At 49.7% G+C, this 21,556-nt stretch overlaps 1 protein-coding gene across 1 annotated transcript; it reads right to left on the bottom strand.

Moving 5' to 3' along the window:
• Positions 1–8,208: 8,208 nt before the first annotated feature.
• On the bottom strand, positions 8,209–20,795 carry MYOC (myocilin). The gene is made up of 3 exons (XM_028096967.2): positions 20,234–20,795; positions 10,506–10,631; positions 8,209–8,993 (listed from the first exon to the last, which is right to left on the bottom strand). Exons 1-3 carry the CDS (start codon positions 20,793–20,795, stop codon positions 8,209–8,211), a joined length of 1,473 nt encoding a protein of 490 aa, XP_027952768.1.
• Between the last annotated feature and the right edge of the window lie 761 nt (positions 20,796–21,556).

The following is a 21,556-nucleotide window of genomic DNA, read 5'->3' as shown; positions in this document are numbered from 1 at the left end:
AGACTGGGACAGAACTTTAGTCCCCCCCACCATTGTTACTAACTTGATCTGCTCCTTTAATATTCCATGTTTTCTTTCTACCAGCCCTGCTGCTTGTGTGTTATAGGGGAGATGGAACCTCTGTTCAACATCATGTTCTATTGCCCAGTCTAGCATGTCATGATTTTTGAAACATGGCCCCCGATGGCTGTCTCGCTGATGAGGGCATCTATCGACAGTCGTTTTTCTTCCCTGCTAATGCTGGCAGCTTGGTTTGCGTGGCAACAGGGGCAAGCTGGTGCAAGGCCACACGCAAGGTCCACAAACCCAGACATATTAAAAGCCCTCACTCAGAAGGATGGGCCAACAGGACCAACTTGCCAGTCTCTCATGGGCTGGGAACTCTGGTGGATGGCCCCAGACTCTTTGGTGGTTACCTTGGGCATCGTCAAGAACACACGGACATGCGGTTACTGCATTGACTGTGTCACTGTACTTCAAGGGCAAGCCAGCATTCTTGCCAATCCGCCATCTACCTTGGGCACTGCGGTGCCACTTGTTCTGTGCGCCCAACCCACCATATCTACTGAAGAGGCAGTAGTTAGGGCTCTTACCCAGCTAGGACATCAGCTTCCGAGCTGCCTGGGGTGTCAGCGCCTCATGAGCCTGGACATGGAGGACAGCGAGGACTGCCTCAAGCTCTTGCAGATGCCCCCAGATGTGTTGCCGCATATCCTGACCCCACAAAGCCGTACTCATGATCATCCATCCCTTGGCTTCCCACTGTCGGGGTCATCAGTGCAAAAGGTTAACGGCCAGGGCTCATGAGTGATCACTAGCCAGACCGTGGCTCTGAGCTCAGCCCTCAGGTGCTGTGTGAAAGGCTCTACCCGGAGGAGTGCTGTGTGCACCTGCTAGAAGCTGGTGCTCTACTCGGGTATGTTGGGCTTCTGGCCCCTTTCGGAGCTGAGAACCATATCCCAGGGGTGCTCTCTCCTTGGGTGTTTTTTCTGTCACAGTGCCCAGCCCATACCTTCTGGAGTCCCAGACACATCTAACTCATTGGCAGCCCTGCTTGGGAGACGCCCAGAGCTTTGATCCGCTTCACTCATAGTTTTGCTTTCTCAAAGGCGGCTTGTTGCTCTGACCCCTGTCCACGTGTGCCCTTTCTTGACCAGACAGTGTAAGGGTCAGAGGCTCTGTGCCAGGTGGGGAATAAAAGTCCTCCAGACTCCAAAATCCCTACAAAGATGTGCACCTCTTTCACATTCTTAGCAATCGGATAAGCGTGTACCACATGGATCACAGCGTGTGGGACAACCCGAGTCTATCTGACCAGACAACTCCCGAAACCTTATGGCAGTGCCTGGGCCTTGGATTTTCTGTGGGTTCACTGCCCATCCCCTTCCCCACAGATGCTCCAGCAGGGACGGCCGGCAGTTTCAGTTGTTAGAGCATGTGACTCTTGATCTTGGGGTCATGAGTTTGAGCCCCATGTTAGGTGTGGAGACTACCAAAACAACAACAACAACAACACAAAACAGATGTCCCAGCAAAGCCTGCAGAGTGTCCCCCGGCAGAGGCCAACCTTCACAGGTCAGCATTACATCATCAATGTAATGGGCCTAGTTTTCTCTGGGGAAGGACAACAGGGACGGTCTCAGGCTGTGCAGGTGGTCTTGGGGGAGCCCTTGAAAGGCTTATTTTCTCCCTCCCACATGAGGCCAATTGATCTTAGTTATCAGAAACCCATCAAAGTACTTTTTATTGAATTTCCTTGAGGATAAAGCACTTTCACAGGAATACTACCCACCCCCCCAAAGCATCAGAGTAAAATAGTAACTGTCTGCAAATGACAAAAGACTTTAAAAATGGCCATGGTTAAAGATCCGATGAGAGTTCAGTATCATGTAGTCGACAAGGGAAAAAATCAGTATCATGTAGTCGACAAGGAAATTTGGTCATTTCTGTGACGTACATTTTAAAATAATACTGATATCATTATACCAGGACATACTGGATTTTGGAAATTTCATACAACTATAGCTTAGAGTTTAGCATCACTTCTTATTTGACAGTTTTTCCCATGAAATTTTGTGTATACAAAAAGTTACATAGTTATAAAAAAAACATAGCTCTTGTAATAGAGAAGACTCTGTTTCTTAAGTAATCAAAGACCTGATAAAAGACAAGACAGAATCTCTGTTTTCTAGGCAGATGACATTAAAGGTAAAGAAAAACCTTACCATTTCTTATTACAAAAAAACCAATAATATAAGAAAACTTATTCCTCTTAACAGAAAAACAAATTCTATTTTTTCACCAGTGTTTGTTGGATATTAAAACTTTTCTTTAAAAAAAAGTGCATAAATCCATTCCCGTCTTAACTTGATGACACATAAAATTCCTTTCTGAATATTCCTTTCCCACAAACCTTCCATAACTTTCTGTATCCATTCAGCTTTTGTTCCAAAACTCCAACCAGGAGTCAGGTACCCACTCACATGGCTCTTCACTGACACTTGTGATCTATGGAGCTCGTGGGCTAGATTTGGGGCAAGGGAGTCTGCATTCTATTAAGCCTCTACTCCCTCCTTTTTTTTTTCTCCAGTCTCTGGGCCATGTTTTGGTTATTTCCTGGGGGCTGTGCATTTCAAAGACATGACAAGATTTACAACCCCAAGGGGCAGAGAAAGAATGCAAGTTTTCTCCTAGGACCTTGGGGGAAATGGCTGTTTAAAATTTTCCTTTGTTTTAGGGGTCAGACAGCATGGGGCATTTTGTCCGTTTCCTCTTCATTCTCATCACTTTCCCAGAGATCCCACCTCCTCGTGTCCTAACCAGGCTTTGTCTCAAGTGCCCAGCTGTTAGCTTTGCAGAGCGATCTGCTAAGGCCTCTCTAGCTTATTCTCCTGCTCCCTCATCCATCTGTGAGCCAGCAGACGCTCCCATGCTCTTCTTTAACCTCAGCTCTTCCAACTTCCTAACTCAAGCTCAGCCTCTAGTTGGGCATCAGTCACCCTCCGAACTGCCCACAGGAGAGGCCAGCCCACTGCGCCACCCGTTTGTTTCTGGGCTTTGCTGCAGGGAGCGATGCTCACTTTCTCAAATAAGCCCTTTATATCAGCCGTGTTTTGGGGGGTGTCCCCGTACTTACATGGCAGTCCACAAGCATCTGACAAACCAGGACCCGCAACCACCCCCACTACACACACACATACAGAGGCCGGTGGCAACCCGGGATCTCCCCCGCAGATGCCTCATTCCCAGGGCCCCATGTCCTCTGTCTCCAGGCTGGCTCGCCAGGTGTTGCCTCATGAGTCCCTTGGGAGCTTCCTGGGTGTGATCTGAAACTGGCCCCTGCACTCAAAAGGCAGGGAGAGACTGAAGGAGGAAACAAGCCACTCCCCGTTGGTAGGTCCCAGGCTTAATAAGCGAGGGAACTTCCACACAAGCCTTGTCTTGGGCTGCAGCAAGGTGAGTGAATCCCCACACCCACCCACCACATCTTAAAAGTTGATAAGGAGCCCTTAACTGGGTTCAGTCATGTGAATGGTGCAGGTGTTCTTAACACCACATCACTCTCTCAGCCTCTGGGGGCAGGAAAGGCAAGGGGAACCCACATCCAAGGACAGGGGAGGAGGTGAGGAGCCTCCAGTTGCCAGCATCCAGCTCACATGTCAACTGGCGGTCATGTCTTCTCAATGACCTTCCACAACATTCCAGAGAGGGAAGTGTGATGAAAAGTATAGACAATTTAAAATCAGTGGATTATACCGTATGTCAGGAGACAATAAATGTAATGGAAAGGAAATTCTGAAATAATCAGACAGGGTCAGGAAGGTTGGAAGTTGCTGACGAAACAGCGCGTCACCTGCAAATTTAAATAGTCCCAGTGGTCTGGGTCGGCCTCCTAGGAAGGTGACAATTGAGTAAAGACTCAAGAGGAAGTTAGGTGTGTGGACATCTGGGGCAGAGGGAAGAGTTAGCACAAAGAGCTCAAGACAAGAGTGTGCCTGGAGCCTTCAGAGGAGGGTGAGCAGACCCATGTGGCCCGGCTGGAGTAGAAGGAGTCAGGGACATGAGTAAAAGTCGAAGTCACAGGGGTGGGGGAAACATCGTGGGGGACTTTGTAAGTACTCTGACTTTGAGATGGGAGGCCATGTGGGGTTTTCTGGAGCAGAGAGGCACGTTCTGGCTTGTATTTTAAGGGAGACATTCTGGCCGCGATGGTGAATAGGCTGTGGGGGCAAGGAGCAGAAGTACTTCAGAGGCCGTGTAGCAATCCAGGAAAAAGACAACGGGAATCTGAGCAAAGAGCCGTTGGCGAGGTGAGAAATGTGGTCAGATTCTGCACAGATGTACTTGAAGATGGAACCAACAAGAGTTTCTGATGGATTGGATGTGGGGTTTGAGAGCAAGGAGTGAAGGATGACTCCAATTTTGGCCTGAGCAACTAGAGGAATGGAGTTTCTACCAGCTCCAAGAAGAGCAGATTTGGCAGGTATGACCGGGATGAGGCAGAGAAACTCAGAAATTCTAGTTTTGCTGATTGGATATGCCTCATAGACATTTTTTTAAGATTTTATTTTTAAGTAATCTCTACACCCAACGTGGAGCTCAAACTCACAACCATGAGATCAAGAGTTGCACATTCCACTAACAGAGCCAGTCAGGTGCCCCCGCCTAAGAGACATTTAAGTGGAAAGGTCAAGTGTGCAAATAAATATATGAATCTGGAGTTTAGGAGTAAGATGTGGGCTGGAGGTATAAATTTGGGGGTTATCAACATAGATGCAGCATTCAGAGCCACAATGCTAGGTGAGACCAGAAGAATGAGCCGGTAAAGAGGAAACCGTTGAGCCCTGAAGCACTTTAACCTTAAGAGGTTGAGGCTAGGGATGCCTGGGTGGCTCAGTTGGTTAAGCGTCTGCCTTCAGCTCAGGTCGTGATCTCAGGGTCCTGGGATCAAGCCCCACGTCGGGCTCCCTGCTCAGCGGGTTGTCTGCTTCTCCCTCTGCCCTTCCTCCTGCTCATCCCCTCTTTTTTTCTCTCTCTCAAATAAATAAATAAAATCTTAAAAACAAAAGAGGTTGAGGTGATGTGATCATGAGTTTTGTGTGTCAAATTGACTGGCCCCAGGGGTGCCCGGATGAAACACCGTTTTGTGGGTGTGATGTGAGGGTGTCTCCGGATGAAATTAGCCTTTCAATCTGAGGACTCAGTAAAGTAGACTGCCTTTCCCAGTGTGGGTGGGCATCGTTCAATCCACATGGGGCCTAAATAGAGAAAAAAGCTGGAGGAAGGAGGAGTTCACCCCCTCTGCCTCCTGCTTGCCTGCTTGAGCAGGGACATCTGTGTTCCCTGCCCCTACACTGGGGTTTATGCCAACAGCTCCCCCCAGTTCTCAAGCCCTTGGACTCGGACTGAATTATGCCACCAGACTACTGGGTCTCCAGCTTCCAGAAAGCAGATCATGGGGCTTCTCAGCTTCTACAATTGGCATGAGCCAGTTCCTCCTACTAAATCCCTTTTCATATCTATATCTACACCTCTTACTGGAGAACCCTGACTAACACAGGCTGAAAAGAGGAACCAGCTAGAGAAACCAAAAGGAGCCATCAGTGATGTAGGGGGAGTCTTAATATCCTGGAAGCCAAGTGCAGAAAGATTTCCTTCTTCCCTCCTTCGTTCACTCCCCTCTTCCATCCCAAAGCCAGAGGCAGAAGCTGACAGAGGAAAAGAAAAGGAGCCATGGGCTGGTCTGTGTGAGGATTCGCCTCACCCGCTTGTGAGCTGTGACGGCCTGCCTACTCACCCAAAGCTGTCTCCTCACCTTGCACTTCTCATTCGAACGCCTGATAGCTACAGGTGCTCAGGAGGGTGAATGAGCTCATGCATTCCCACTTCTGGGGCTTCTAGTCTTTCAGAGCCTACTCTCAGTGGGGTGCAAAGGTGATATCCAGCTGGTACGGACTGAATGGCGTCCCTGCCACCCAGATTCGTATGTCGAAGTTTTAACCTCTAGTACCTCAGAAGGTGACCGTCTTTGGAGATAGGACCTTTAAAGAGGTAACTGCAGTAAAATTGGGTCACTGGGGGTGGGCCCTAATCCAATTTGACTGCTGTTCTTAAAAAAGAGGAAATTAGGGAACAGACGCACACAGAAGGAGGACCGGGCGGAGACTCAGGGAGGAGACAGTCCTCTACAAGCCAAGAAGGGAGGCCTCAGAAGACACAACCCTGCTGACACCTCGATCTCAGACTTGTAGCCTCCAGAAGTGCGAGAGAATAAATTTCCGTTGTTTTAGCCACCCCATCCATGCCCTTTGTTATGGTGGCCTGAGCAGATGAATACACCTGTGGAGAGACATCTCAGCCTCTTCAGGCTAACGCTTGGCGCATGTAGCCTCTATGAGGATAACTCTCAGAGGGGAAGAAACGTTATGTTTGGAGTTTTGCTTTCTGAAGTACACTTTTTCAGAACTCATGATACAGAGATTTGTCTTTAAAGTCAAGGTTTTGAGGTTGAAGTGCTGGTTCTCTTGGAAATCAAAACACTGAGCCCTGGTCCCGTGAACAAGATTTGAGAAGAAAACAGGAGAAGGGCTCGACTGTGGCCTCCCTGCAGTCTGCATGAAGTCTGGGGGAAACCAGGGAAAAGGAGAGAAAAAGAGAGCTTAGATTCTAGAGAATTCTTATCAGGCCTTTGTGTCACAAATGGTTTGGGGCATGAGAAGGTAGAAGCTACTTGTTCTTGCTTCCAGGTGAACCCTGTGTAGGTGGTGAGGTTCTAAGGGAAGTTGCCCCCACACCAGCAGAGGAGTGGAAGGGACCCAAGACCGATCTAGGAGAGAGGGCCGGAGCACCCCGAGTTTCCTGTGGGCACACGAGCTCCTGAGGGCACACAGAACAGGCTAGGGAAAAGCAGCAGCCTGCTGGAGCTGGCCTCCAGGACGCAGAGGTCACCCAAGCCGGAACCGGATGTGGAGACGAGCGTGTCAGCAGCAAATGCTGGAGGCTGCACTGGTGACTGAGACCAGGTGTGGGAAGAATCTCAGGCCTGGACACCTCTCTCTCCTCGCCCGAGGGCCCTGGCTTCTCTCAAGCACAGATGTCACCTGGAGGAGCCCCGGGAAGACAAGAAACCTGAACAGACTGAAAACATGCTCATGGGACAGAGTCCAAGCTGAATTGGCAAGACAAAGTGTTCTGCTAGGGACGGGGGCACCTCAAGATAGCAAGTCCAGTTACTAAAAACCAGTGGGGTCAGGTCCACTCACCTGGAGTTGTAGTTTATGGAACTCAAGCCCAGGACAACCAGAAAGAACCAACACGCAGCCAGGGTGAAGAGAGGGTGAGTTGGGGAAAGATAAGATGGTTTGGGAAGAACCAAGAGCACCAGGAGTTGGGGGTGCAGAGGGGTGGCTTCCACTGTTGGCCTGGGGTCATCCTGGGCAGCACCGCAAAACTGGGTGCAGGCCTCTCAGTCACACACACCACACACACACACACACACACACACACACACACACACACACACACACACACACACACACACACCCACACTGTTAGCGTCCTGCAATCACAGCTCCCAACCCAAAGGAATTATCTGATGGCCAGAATCAGTACTCTTCTCGTAAGCAAAGTAGCCCACAAAGTTCAAGGAGGATAGTATGTAAGATGGTTTTATTTCACAGGGCAAACGCTATGCCCCACTGGACGCTACGTGAAGCATTAGAAGCCCACCATACAGACGGAGGCCACAGGAGCTGCTCCTCTTCTTCTAACTGTGGCGTGGGGTGACCATGTCCCCAGCATGCAGGGGACGACCCTGGGTGCCACGTGGGGCAAGCTGTTTTACCCGAGCTCTTCTCCACACACACCATTTTTAGCCAGTGAGGGCCTTTTATAAAAAGTCTTGTGGTTTCCATGAAGATACTACTATGCCTTATAACTTTGGCCCCAGATCACCGCAGAACTTGCACTATTTCGGTTACAGAGCCCTAAATTTAAGAGCTGACCAGACAGGAGCCCATCGGCCGTGACGCCGTCTAACTCTCCCGACTGCTAGTCCCACACAGGCAGACCTGGGGACCCCACATTCTTCTGGGTGAATAATGAAAGCTGAGAAAGCAGAGAAAAGCTGCAGGGGCTTTGGCGGGAGGGCTCTGCCCTCAGGAGCCCTAACCATCGTGTCCTGCTGCCTTTCCTGATGCCAGAGGCTCTTCACACCCTGGAGAGCCTGATGTCATAGGTGACCATGTTGAAGTTGTCCCAGGCGAAGAGCTTCTTCTCCAGGGGGTTGTAGTCCACCATGCTGCTGTACTTGTAGCGGTTCTTGAAGGGGACGCTCAGGGCCTTGCTGCGCCCCGTGGCCGGGTCGTAGGTGAAGTTGACCGTGGCATCCCGCGCCGAGTAGCTGCTGACAGTGTACAGGCGGCCGCAGATGAGGAAGGCGTTGGCCACTGACTGCTTCCGGATGTTAGTCTCCCAGGTCTGTTCAAGGGCCAGGCTCTCTGGGTTCAGTCTGGAGAGGACGATGGCGCCTTTGGCCCCCTGTGTGCTGTAGATGACCCAGAGCCCTGTCTCGTCCACAGCCAGGTCGATGTCCGTGTAGCCGCCCCATGAATAGGGGAACTGCCCGTGGTAGCCGGCCCCGGGCAGCTCCTTCTCAGCCTTCACGGCCTCGGTGGTCAGCTCGTAGCGCACCAGCGTTCTGGACTCGGCGCCCTGGAAGTAGAGGCTGCCCCGGTAGACCACGGCGCCTGTGCTCTCGAGTGGCCGCGGCAGCACGTGCACCTTGGACGGGTAGCCCTGCAGGAACTGCGGGACGCCGTCGTACTCGAACACCTGCCGGATGTCCGTGCCCACCGTGTCGATTCTCCACGTGGTCTCCCGGGTGTGCGGGTAGGCGGGCTTCGGGTCTCTCATCCACACGCCGTACTTGCCCGCGATCGTTTCAGCTCTCCTCAGGGTGAGCGGCTCTCCTACCCAAACCAGTTCTCCGCATCCTGGAGGAATTAAAGACACGCATAACCCCAGAACGCTTTCCACCATCTTTCCGCCCTGTGGCCACGTGGCAGAGCCGGCGAAAGCCAGAACCCCGGAGACAGAGCGTCTGGGGTTAAGGTCAGGCTCTGCCCTCCGCTGGCTGGGTGACGTTCAGGTCCCTCAGCCCCTTCGACCTTGGCTTGGTCATTGGTAAAGGGGGATAGTGTTTTGGGGTAGTAGGGATGTTGTAAATGTTAACTGGAATTATACATGTTATGTACTTGGTAGAGAGTAAATGCCCAGGACGTATTATGTGATCAACATGTTATATGAATTGAACTTCCCCTTTTCAGTATCAGTTGTAAAGAGGAAGGCTGCACAGAAGACTTCAAACTGTATTTCTAATATTTGATTGAAGCAGGCAGGAACTCACAGGTGTCCATTATACTACTTTTTATGACTTTCATGTCTGATTTGCTTCATTTTTTAAAATGAAACAGGGGCGCCTGGGTGGCTCAGTCGGTTGGGTGTCTGCCTTGCGCTCAGGTCATGATCTCAGGACTCTGGGATCGAGCCCCGAGTTGGGCTCCCTCAGCAGGGAGTCTGCTTCTCCGTCTCCTTCTGCCCCTTCCTCCCCACTTGTGCGTGCTCTCCCTCTCTCAAATAGATAAATAAAATCTTTTAAAAAATAAAAATGAAACAAAAATCTAGTCATTATAAGAAACTCTGTAAAACAAAGTTCTTCAAGACCAAACTGATGGGCCATATAAAGGCACCATTTTAATACAATAAAACCCGAACATAATTTTTAAAAATGTAATGAAGAGATGGTTGAAAATTTAGATTTAGCTGAAATAAACACAACAGATCTCTGTGCTTTTTTTTTTTTTTTCACTTTCTTTGTAGAAGGTGGGGAGTCTTTGCTGCTCATGTCTCAGGGAATTGTATTTTGAAGACTTCAAAACATCCCCATTGCATGTATGATCTTCAGCTGGGAATAATTGTTAATAACATGGATAGTCACAGTTTCTGAAAACCACAGCCTGCCTTAAGTCTGGCTTTCAGGGAACACTTTGGAGAGGGGCACCTGTACTTTTTCCTCAGTACCCAAGTTCAGAAAAGATACCTTTCTGAGTATGTGCTGACTATGTGCTGAGATGGTGCATCCATCTGGCCCTAAGATAAAGAAAGATATGAAGGATCTACTAAAAAATGTAACAAATTTCTATGTGGCAATCAAGTGGGTGAAATAAACCTCTCTCTCCTCTTCCCCCAGTGCAGCGCAGCTGAGCCCACCATCCCCAAGTGGGTGGTGAGTGAGATACAGGGCTTTGCTAGGAAAGGCCGACATCCTGCCCGCGAGCTCTGGAAAGGAAGCAGAGAGGGACTCTTCCTCTCCCCCTTCCCTGCCTCGCTGCCAGGGATGACCAGTGGTCCGCCCTCCCCGCAAAACGGGCTGACCAACTCTGAACACAGAACAGTCACAGATAAAGACCATGTGTGTACAAAAGGGAAGAAATTTAACTTCATACCAGCGTCTCCCTCCTCATTCACGGGATGGCCAGATGGACTCTCCTTCAGGATTCGGGAAGCAGGAACCTCAGTTAACTCTGACTTCAGTTCCTGGAAGTTCACAGTCTCCACATTCCATTTAGAAACTATATTAAAAGAAAGAGACAAACTTGTAGTATGAGGACAAACGGCCCAATGACTATGCTGAGGATGGTATTTAAATAGACTTCCAAAGATATGATGGTTTGGGATTTGTTTTAAGACAATAAATATGTAGGGGTCTGGCTGGCTCAGTCAGAAGAACATGTGACTCTTGATCTTGGGGCTGTGAGTTCAAGCCCCACGTTGGGTGTAGATGGGTGTAGAGATAACTTAAATAAAACTTAAAAAAAAGATTTTTTAAAAAGATAATAAATATGTAGCATTGGGGTGGAGATAAAACAAGATTGGATTTGGTGGACAACTGTTGGAACTTGGTGATGGGTACACTGGGGTTCTTGTTGTTCTCTCTACTTTTGTGAATGTTTGAAAAATTCCCATAACAAAAAGCTCACAACTAATAAATTGCACAGCGATGTGTCTTGCACAGAATAGGGTATTCAAAATAAAATAAAGTAAACTTGTACACAATTAAAATAATTCCCTAATTTATGAGCAGTTGAGGTGTGATTCAGGGATATTAAGAAGGTCTTCACCATCTTCGGGGATGCCTGAAATTCAACAATTAATGATTCCCTGCATGACATAAGGTTCTTTTCCCTGTCATGATGCAAATGTTCCTGTGAGAGGTAACGTATTCAGCTTTTCATGCTCAAATGAAATAGTCTGTCAGATCCCTTTCTGGGACCAGTTTTGGACAAGGACAGAGTGTGCGGGCTTCCTACAAGAGTTCGCAGGCGAGGGTGGGGGTTGCACACGTTGAGGGAAGGGGTGTGGAGGACACCAGTTAGACATGAAGTTACCACACTTTGTCACACTTCGCTACTTCGGTTTAGGATTAGGCTTATACAGGAGTCCTTGAATACAAGGAAAAAGCAAAAGTCACGAGGAACAGGCTTAGCTGTTTTAAAATGTAGGTTTATGATTCAGGTATGATGAGGCCAACAGATCAGGAGTTGACAGCTAATGAGAAGATAGTCTGTTATACTCACTGCTCCCAAGGGGCAGGGACACCCACGCCATAGGGGCCACATGGGTCAGCACCAGGGTCACTCAGGAGGGAGGGGAAACATGGGCAAGAACCTTTATTGTTTTTCCTGTGGGAAGGAGCGGGTGAGGCCGGGTAAGCAGGCTTAGGATTGGCTAATGTGAATAATTTCAGCAAGCTCAGGGGCATGGGGCTGTCCCTAGTTGTCTGGTCCCCCGCTCTGAGGTGTCGGGCAGGTGGACAGTGGCCTTGAGTGCGAGAGCCAGAGCCCACGGAGGCGGGGCGTGGAGGCGGGGCGGGACGCGGGGGTGGAGCGGGGTGGGGCGGGGTGCGGGCTATGGGTCGGTGGGTGTGCATGTGAAAGGCGTGCTGGTAGGTGAGTCATACAGGGTCTCCAGGAATCAGCTAACCCTGCGAGGCCCAGACGTCAAACCCTCAGAATAAAAAAGATGCTTAAAACATTGGCCTTTTCTCTTGCTGGTCATCTCAGCTGTCTGCCCCTTGAGTGGCCTGGCTCCCCACTCAGGATTCCTGTGTCACGGTCCCCGAGGGCAGTCAGTGCCTGGGGCTGGGCTCCCGCACAGCCAAGAAGGTCGGGAAGACCTTCTGTCTCCTATCACGTGTTTGCTTCACTTTACTCAGTTTAACCTTGCAGGCACAGAAGCTGACAGTGGAACACTTAACCCCTCTGGCTACACACATGTCATCAGTTTTAAGCCACACACATTTTTTCACAATTTCACATGTCTGGACTCAGGTGCCTCTTATAGTTGCTGTATTTAGCTTCAACGCATAGTACTAGAAGGAGGTAGAGAACATTTCCTATCTAGCTAAGAAGCTCTCAGGCTTGCGTGGGGCTGCCCGCTGCTGTGCTCTCTGCCCGGCGTTAACTGGCCTCCCCAGGAGTGACAGCCCTGGAGGGGGTGCGTCCTCCCACCCTGGGATGTCCCTCAGTCCCGAGTGGGCTGCATGAGCAGTTAAGACCCTTAAGCCAAAATGTGTAACCAACTGAGGACATTCTAGATGTGTGCCCCAAACTCCAGGGGCGATCAGGAATACCTCCAGGAACATGGCACGTCTTCAGTCTCCCCAGCCTTGGGGAGTTGTCCACCCATCTAAATAGCCAGCCCCTCTGGGACACCTACCGGTGCAAAGTTGTGCAAGGTGTGGAGATACACGGTGAATAATTACAGTTGGTCCATGGTCCCCTTGAGGAGTTCATGGTCTGGCAAAGTCCTCTCACTGAGGAGTAACATGGGTTCATTCCAGGCTGCTCTGGGAATAAGGACCCCTTGGACAATCCAAATGGCTCCTGGAGGGTCCTAGGAAATTCATTTCGTTCCCTGAATCTCCTTCTGTCTGCCTGAAAATCTGTGGAGGCGAGAAGACTCCTCTGCTCCTCACTCTGAAGATTGCCTCGACCTAAGGGGGTAGGTACCCAGGGCAGAGGCTGATTCACTAGGTCAGATGGAGGTTCCCTAGACGAACTGAGGACCCTCACGAGCCACCGTCCTCCTCTCCCGGGAATTGGTGCTGACCAGTGGTCGGCATGGCAGGGGCGGGGTGCCCGAGATTCCCTGCTCTTCCATGCTGCCAGGAAAAGGTAAGAGTGAGGGACCCCTCTCCCCTACAAGGGGCGAGCAGAGCTGTTTGTAACCATCCCTGCTTCCTGGAGTACAGGCCTTCACCCTCTTGGTCTGCCTCTCCCGTCTCCACGCCTTGTCTTAGGCCTAAAACATAATAACAGAGTCTCGACCCCTGGCTATCAGGAGCAACACACGCCTGCCTTGCCTGCCCAGCCTCCCACACTGGGCAGAGGCTCAAATACGTGGCAACGCCTGGCAGGGCAAGTTCTCAAAAGCAGGTCATTGAGCAAACTCCTGAGGTGAGCTGTTTCTTTTCCTTGGTACCTTTCCTCCAAATAATTCAAACTGCTTTAGTTGTTTCTATTAATTCTCAGGATACCGGAGCTAGTTTTAGGCAATGTGAGGTGAGAAATACTGCAGTGGCATTTCTACAAAGCTTCTAGAAGATTCCCTTGCCCCAGCCCAGTTCCCTGCCCTTCAGCTCCGGGACTCACAGTTGCCATACAAGGGCCTCCCATGTTCCAGCTCCTTCTTCTGCGCCCCTGATGCACATTATTTTATTCTGTGAATGTGGCTAGGATGATCATGGAGCTTAGTGACTTACTGAGAAATAGATATATACTGAGAAAAGTCAGGGTACACACCTGCAAATCAATGAGAAGAAAATTAAGAAAAATGCCCACTTTAGCCACAGAGGGGATAAAGCAAGTGGGGAAAACAAACCCAGACCAGCATTTTCCAGGGTGACTTCCCTGAAGATCACTAAAATATTGAAGTACTGAAAACAGATCCTTTGTGAAAAGACACGATTAGCAGGTACTTATGGCTCTTTCCGCATTTCAAAGCAGTTTCATAGAAATTATTTATGTGATCTGGATACCTTCACAACTTTTAAAGAAATAGAAAAAGGCTTTAGGACTGCAGTCTGCCACTAATTTAATTATTAGTTATTAAGTGCCTCCTATGATTCAGGTCCTGTGCTTATCACCTCTATTCCACATAACAGTCCTGATGTGGACGATATTATCTTCATTTTGCCAAAGAGGAAGCAGGCTCAGAGAGGTTAAGTAACTTGCCTAAGGTCACACAGTTAGTTAGTGGTGGGACTGGGACTTGAGCCAAGTCTGCCAAGGCCATGGCAGTTGCAAAACTTTCCAACCTGTGGTGGGGGAAGTTTGTCAGTTATAAATTAATTGCCCCTTGGTGCCAAATGCATCCTTCCCTAGATGCTTTCCGAAAAACAAGGATTTCTCCTGTAAAGTGGGCACGATGTCAAGCTTTCTCGGTAGAGGGCGCTGGATGGACATTGTGGGAGGAAGGTCCGCGGCAGCAGCCCCCGGGGACTGGGTTGGCAGTGTGAGCATGAGGACATCGCGTGGAGCCCTGCCCCAGCCACGGGTCCAAGACGTGGTTCCTCTGTGACCTTGCAGCCTCAGCCTGGCCATAACCTTTCCAACAGCCCTGTCAACACGGAACCCAGAGTCCCTGCACAGGGACCCCGTGCTCAGCCGGCCTCCTCTGCAAGCCCCCCTCGCGCAGCCTGTCCCTGCCTCCACTGTGCCCACGCCGCAGGCTGCCGGTCGCCCTCGGGAGGTGGTCGTCCCAGCTCCAGCCTGGAGAAGCTCTTCTCCGCTTTCCGATGGGCTGCACCTCCCCTTCCTCAGTGAGGCCTGACCCCCTTCCAAGTTTGTCCTTCCTCTGGGACCTTCCCTCGGCCCGGGTGCCGTGTGGAGTTTATTTATATGTCATAGTTGCTCTTTCATCGTACTCCATTCTTTATATTTTTAATATATAACTTGCAAGACTTAACTTGCCGTGTGGATTCTGTCTCCTGACTGGGTGCAGACGGCTACCTGAGGCTTCCCAAAAGCCTCCAGCTTGCCGCTCAGAACTTTGGGGGGTGACCCACTCCTGGAGCCGAGCTCGGATTCCCGCGCACTGCTGCGCGTGCGCACACAGCTCCCAGGCCGTGCCCCCCGGGGACCAGCTGCCAAAGGAGAGGGGCCAGGTGCCTGGCTCGTGCAGAGTTCCTTTCCTGGGGCCACCGAGGCCCTCGCGGCTCTGCACAGGGGGTCCTTTTCTTCCTCCCTCTCCAGGTCTCTTCCTCTCTGCCTCTCCCTCTCCCTCTGCCTCTCCCTCTCCCAGCCTCACCCTCACTGCCTTTCTTCGCGGTTGCTGGAACCTCACCTCATGTGCCGTCTTTGGAGTAAACAAGAACCACAGTGAAACATAATGTCAGGGAATGGCTTTCGGAATGACTGCACGGCCCCTTCTCAGCTGGCAGACGGGATGGGTGGATGACAAGTCCGCTGGCTGCTTCTTGGTTGTCTCAGCCAGGAGCACCTGGCAATGGTCGGCTCCCAGAGGAGAGCTGTCTGGCATGAGGACAGAAGCCTGTGGGAGAGGATGCCCACAGCCCAAAGGCTGGGAAGCAGTTGTGTGAACGAGCCTGGACTGGGCCCCAACTTATAGCTTTCCAGGTCGGGCCTGCCCTGTACCAGGTGTGTGACTTCCGCCAAGTTACTCAACCTCTCTGCGCCTCAGTATTCTTGGCTCGAACTATAAATGAAATGTCCTCAATAAAAATGTATCAAAATTAAAATTTCTCTGGAATGTTTAAAAATCACTCATATTTCACTCTGTGGGGGTGAAAACAAAAAGGTTATGAAAATATTAAGGACTGTATTGTACCGAATAGCTAAATATTTTTAGAGCTTTTATTTGTTTCTATTAAAACTCAGTCCTTCTGTGGTTGAAAAGTTCATGTCTCTTACAAAATTTTGGAAATTTTCTGCATGCTCTGCCCTATCTCCCTTACCTTTGCTTTGCAGACACATTCTAGAGAGCTTAACCTAGATTGACTAGCAGACTAATGTCTTGGGTGTTGCTCCAGGTACTGTCTCTTGGATCAATGTGTGTTACAAAAATGCTATGTACGTGTTGATGTTTTAATCATTAAATGACATTTTAAAACAGTAGCGCAGCTCAAGCAAAAGAAACCCTTCAGAGTTATGATCCACTTACTGCATGCCCACCCTGTGCGGGCACTGTTACTTCTAATCTGCCTAGCAACCCCCACAAGAGATTATTATCTGCAGCACTTGCACTGAACACCTCTGGTGCTCTTCCTTCATATCCTGCCCACCTTTACCCAGTCATTGTGTAGCCACCTGCCTTGTGCCAATGTCCCCTGCCAGGACCCTGCCTCAGCTGCGCTGACCCAGCTTCTCTCACTCTCTGCAAGAGCTAGCCTGGTGCCACATCTGCACAAACTGGAAGTGGGATATACCCTCTGGCGCGATGATCCTGGGCCAGCAGAGTATCGGATGCATGAATGAATGCTTCCTTCCTCCGCTGCATTTTACACAGCTCCCCAGAAGGGCGTGGTGGGCTCAGGCTTCCACCACCCACTGTGGGGCTCCACTGGAGAATGCCCCCCCACTCCTTATTGGATCCCCTTCCTTCCCTGACTCACTCTCCTCTGTCCTGGCTTCTGCTCCCTGCCCACATATACCACTGCACACAAGCCCCCATCCCAGGCTCTGTTCTCTGGGAGGACCAATCTGAAGTAGAGGTCAGATAAAGGGAAAGGGAGGCTTCTCTTGCAACACTAATAACCAACTCTGATAAGATCATCTGGTAATCTGTATTTTTCTACTTTGGGCTTAATAGGTTTTTTTTTTTTAAGATTTTATTTATTTATTTGACAGAGAGACAGCAAGAGAGGGAACACAAGCAGGGGGAGTGGGAGAGGGAGAGCAGGCTTCCTGCCGAGCAGGGAGCCGATGTGGGGCTCGATCCCAGGACCCTGGGACCATGACCTGAGCTGAAGGCAGACACTTAACAACTGAGACACCCAGGCGCCCCATGGGCTTAATAGGTTTCCAGACATTTTGCTACAAAGCGATTACTACAAAATTATATATATATACATATATTATCTCAATTCTCTCACATATACACACACACAAACACACACGTCAACAAGTGATTTCTGTGTTTCTAAGGAGATCTTTCTCTAGGTAACAATTACACAATAAAGACAGCTGTGGTGATGGTGTGAATGACAGACAGAGTGAGAAAAAGTCCACCTTCTGTGGCCTCCCTCTGCTGGAGGCAGCCTCACTAAGCCCTTCCCTCCACCCAAACCCCCCCAGCTCTTGCTGCCCCTACACGAAGCACACCCACACTTGAATTCCAGTCGCCCAGAAAGCCCTTTACCCTCAGATCTAGGACCTTGAAGCCCATCTTTTGTTCAAAACGTTTCTTTCCCTGATGTTTAAACGTAACCTTCCTGGAGCGCCTAGCCGGCTCAGTTGGTGGAGCATGTGACTCTTGATCTCAGGGTTGTGAGTTCGAGCCCCATGTTGGGTGTAGAGATTATTTAAAATAAAATCTTTAATAATAATAATAATAGTAAAATAAAGGTAAACGTCCTGTCTTTTATCTTTAGGTTCTATAAACTGGAGGTCACTTCAAGGTCCTGAAGGGCCACTGGACCTCAGGTGGGAGGGACTGAATTAGAATTCGGTTCTGGCTCTGCCACTAGCTGACTAGGTGGCCACGGACCAGCTCTGGGCCTCAGTTTCCACATCTGCACAAAACAAGCCAGTGGCTCAGAGGCTCTGCAGGCTGCTTCTGCAGCTGTACATTCCTGGACTAATGTAATTCCTGCTCATGGAAAAAAAAATTGCTAAAAAGACTTTCCAAGCTTGGAGTTCAGTCTAAGGGGCTGTTGTCCTTATTTCAAAAGTAGACAAGCTGGAAAGAAGAAAAAGAAATGTAAAATTAGAAAACACATCTAATAAATTCCCTAAGTCTTGTTAAATGACCACAGGGCAATAAAAAACCAAAATATTGCCTGTTTTCACACACACACACACACACACACACACACACACACACACACATGGGTTTTGGTTGAGAATATGACTCCATCACTTAACAGTCTGAAATAAGTAATGCTTCATCATGTTTCTATTAACACTGATTCTTTTATCTGTACTCAGAGACTCAGGTTCAACAAGTCTTCGTGCCACCACCGATCATTGTGCCACCCGGGGCACTTGGTGTCTTCAGACCTTATTTTTCTTTGTTGTAAAATTTAGAATCAAGTCTCTTCCAACTATAGAAATACAGGATTTTTTTTTAAGATATTTTTATTTATTTGACAGAGAGAGACACAGCGAGAGAGGGAACACAAGCAGGGTGAGTGGGGGAGGGAGAAGAGGGCCTCCCGCAGAGTGGGGAGCCCGATGTGGGGCTCGATCCCAGGACCCTGGGACCATGTCCTGAGCCGAAGGCAGACGCTTAACGACTGAGCCACCCAGGTGCCCCAAAATACAGGATTTTTAAAAATCCTTTACACTTGAGAGTTATTTTGTTTGAACCCCACAAAAATCATTCACAGGAGGAATTTTCATTACCACGTAACAGATAAAAAACCAAGGTGCAGAGGTTAAGTGACTTGTCCAAGGTCATACCCTGGCATGGACTCTTGGGTTTTTTCGGTCTCATTTACATGCAGATTTTGCCTCTCAGGTAGAAAGCCTTTTTTTTTTTTTTTTTTTTAAAGTAGGCTCCATGCCCAGCACAGAGCCCTACGTGGAGCTTGAACTCATGACCCTAAGATCAAGACCTGAGCTGAGGTCAAGAGCTGGATGCTTAACCATTTGAGCCACCCAGGTGACCCTAGAAAGCCCTTTTAAAAAAATAATCATTTTATTTTGAAGATTTCCAAACCATTTGAAAAGTTGAAAGAATCATACAATAAAGCACCCCCCCTCGTGTGCTCATCCCTGAGATTCACCATTTGTTAATATTTTGCCACATTTGTTTTCCCTTTTTGATACATTTATAGTTTTTGTTGAACCATTTGAAAGTAAATTGCAGCCATTCTGAGAATTTATGCCCTAGTACTTGAGTATGTGCCTCCTTAGAAGAAGGATATGCTTCATAACCACGATACCATCTCTCGGCCAAGAAACTGAGCATTAATCAATAATAGGACCTAAGAAAGTAGTCTATCTTCAAATTTCCTCAGTGATTCCAAACCTGTCCCTGTGGCTCTTCTCCCCTGGATGTAAGACCCAATCCAAAGCCGGGCACCGCATTTGGCCACCACATCTCCTTAGCCTTCTACAACCTAGAACAAGCCCCACCCCCTCGCCTTTCTTTCATGATGTTGACATCTCTGAAGAGTCTGGACTAACTGTCCCCCATTCAGATTTGCTCACTTGTTTCCTCCTGATCGGAAAACTAATATGAAACAGGGAATATTTGGGAGCACAATTTCACAAAAAGTGACACAAATACCATCCTCCCGAATAATGGAGACAGAGTGCCCCCTCTTGCAGTGTGCTCGCATGGACTCACCTTCGAGCAGGGACCAGGATGAACTGAAGAGCGTCTCAGTTAGAAAGAGCCACCTCAAGGAGTGGCCTGGGGACTTGAAAGCAGAGGTTCTCGGATTGGGCAAAGAGTAAGAAAACTTCCCAAACAACATACTGAGGAACCCGACAAAGGGGTTGCCACCTCTTTATTTTGCCAAGACAGCACATTAAAAAAAAAAAAAAAAAAACCCTACCACCTATCATGGTTTCATAAATGTATTGCTAGCTCATAAATAGAGGTCATTTTAACAACAAAAGGTAGGAATCACAATTTCCAAAGATTCACAAAAGGGTACTTTTCTAGGCAGGATAGTTGGCAACTTTCTACTGATCATATACACATACGTCTCACCTGGTCCTTATATTTCTCTCTTTGCTATGACTGGGGGAGCCATCATGGGAGGCACAAGAACTCGGAACCACCAGCCCAAACGGAACTCTCAGGAGCTAAATGACTAGTAATATGTGAGAGTGGTTGCTTTTCATTCGTCTGCCTCGTGCTAGATGGACAGTCTCAGGGCGAGAGGAGAGGGCAAGGAAAGGCAAGCCCGGGCCGCCCATAACAGGTCACTATGAGCCATGTCACCTTCTGGACTCGGGAGCCCCTCACCCCACATTCTTACCTTCCCTGGAGCCTGGTGGCACATCCTGAGAGGAGCTGTGGTCCTGGGGACACTGGCCCTTTCTCAGCCTCGCTGCCTCCTGGCTTCTGCTTTCCAGCCTCTGGGCCAGATCTGCATTCTCTTCCCCCAGTCGCCTCTTCTCTTCTTCCAGAGCTGACTTGTCGCGGAGGAGGTTGCTGTAGGCCACCTCCAGCTCCCTGCTTTGGGTCTCCAGCTGTTCCCGCTCCCTTCTCAGGGTGCCCAGCTCCCTCTGCAGCCCCTCGTGGGTCTGCGAGGGCCCAGCAGCCTGGCCCAAGGCCAGCTGGTGGAGGATGCCTTCCAGGGAGCTAAGCCGGGCTTTGGTGGACTCCAGGTCTGCCCGCTGGGCACTGCTGTCTCTCTGCAAGTCCTGGATGGCTGGCGTGGCCTGGCCCTCCTCGGGGCAGCTGGACTCACTGGGGCTGGCCACACTGAAGATATACTGGCATCGGCCGCTCGGGTCATTGGCCTTCCGGAGCTGGGCCGTCCTGGCCTCCAAACCCCATACAAGACAGGTCAGAAGCAGCAGCTGGGCAACTGGCATCTTGGGCCTGCTGCTGCAGTGATGGGCACAGAGGCCCTCAGGGCAGAGACTGGGCAAGGCTTCCCCGGGAAAGCTCTCCCACCCTGTGAGGCGTCCAGATGGGTGGCCCGGCTGGCTCATGCCTTGGCTGCACAGAGCTTTATATACACTGGGGAACCACCCCTGTGTGGGGGGAGCAAGAGGTGGTCATGTGAGGCTGGGCGGGGCCATGCACAGGGGAATTGTTTTTACACAGCCAGAAAATGTCTTAGAATATGACATTCCAGAAGTCTGTTTGGAGTTTCTTTTCAAAAAGAATGTCTCACTTTATGCACCCCGTATCCCTACAATAGTCCCTATATCCCCTCCTATTTTGTGCACACACGTCCACACAGGGCCCACTTCACCCAACATGATCACATGCATGTCTATTTCAACAAGGATGCATTTCTAGTTTATATTTCCATTTACTCTGCAAACTTTATTGAGACCTGCTTCCGTATCGTGGACTGTGCTAGAAACCGGGGATGCAGACATTCCTAAGACACAGTCCCTCTGTCCCTGTGGCAGTGACAGACAAATAACAGCCAGCCAGAATACAGGGGCAGCATGCCACCAGGCTTCAGGGAACAGCAATCCTGTAGAAGCAGTTGGAAGCAGAATTCTTCCCTTGCCCCCAGCTTTAAAACAAGTGTGGGTGTGTATTTGGGAGGACTTTCTAATTCCAGTCCCGGCGTATCAGGCACCCTTGTCAGGGATAGCCTCGAGGCTAGTTCTTACCA

The sequence above is a fragment of the Eumetopias jubatus genome, unplaced genomic scaffold (genome assembly GCF_037043125.1).
Source record: "Eumetopias jubatus isolate StellerSeaLion01/CBP00866 unplaced genomic scaffold, mEumJub1_p1.0 scaffold_12, whole genome shotgun sequence".
Taxonomy (NCBI): Eukaryota; Metazoa; Chordata; class Mammalia; order Carnivora; family Otariidae; genus Eumetopias; species Eumetopias jubatus.
The sequence above is the reverse complement of the archived record's forward strand: the minus strand, read 5'-3'. Positions and strand labels throughout refer to the sequence as shown.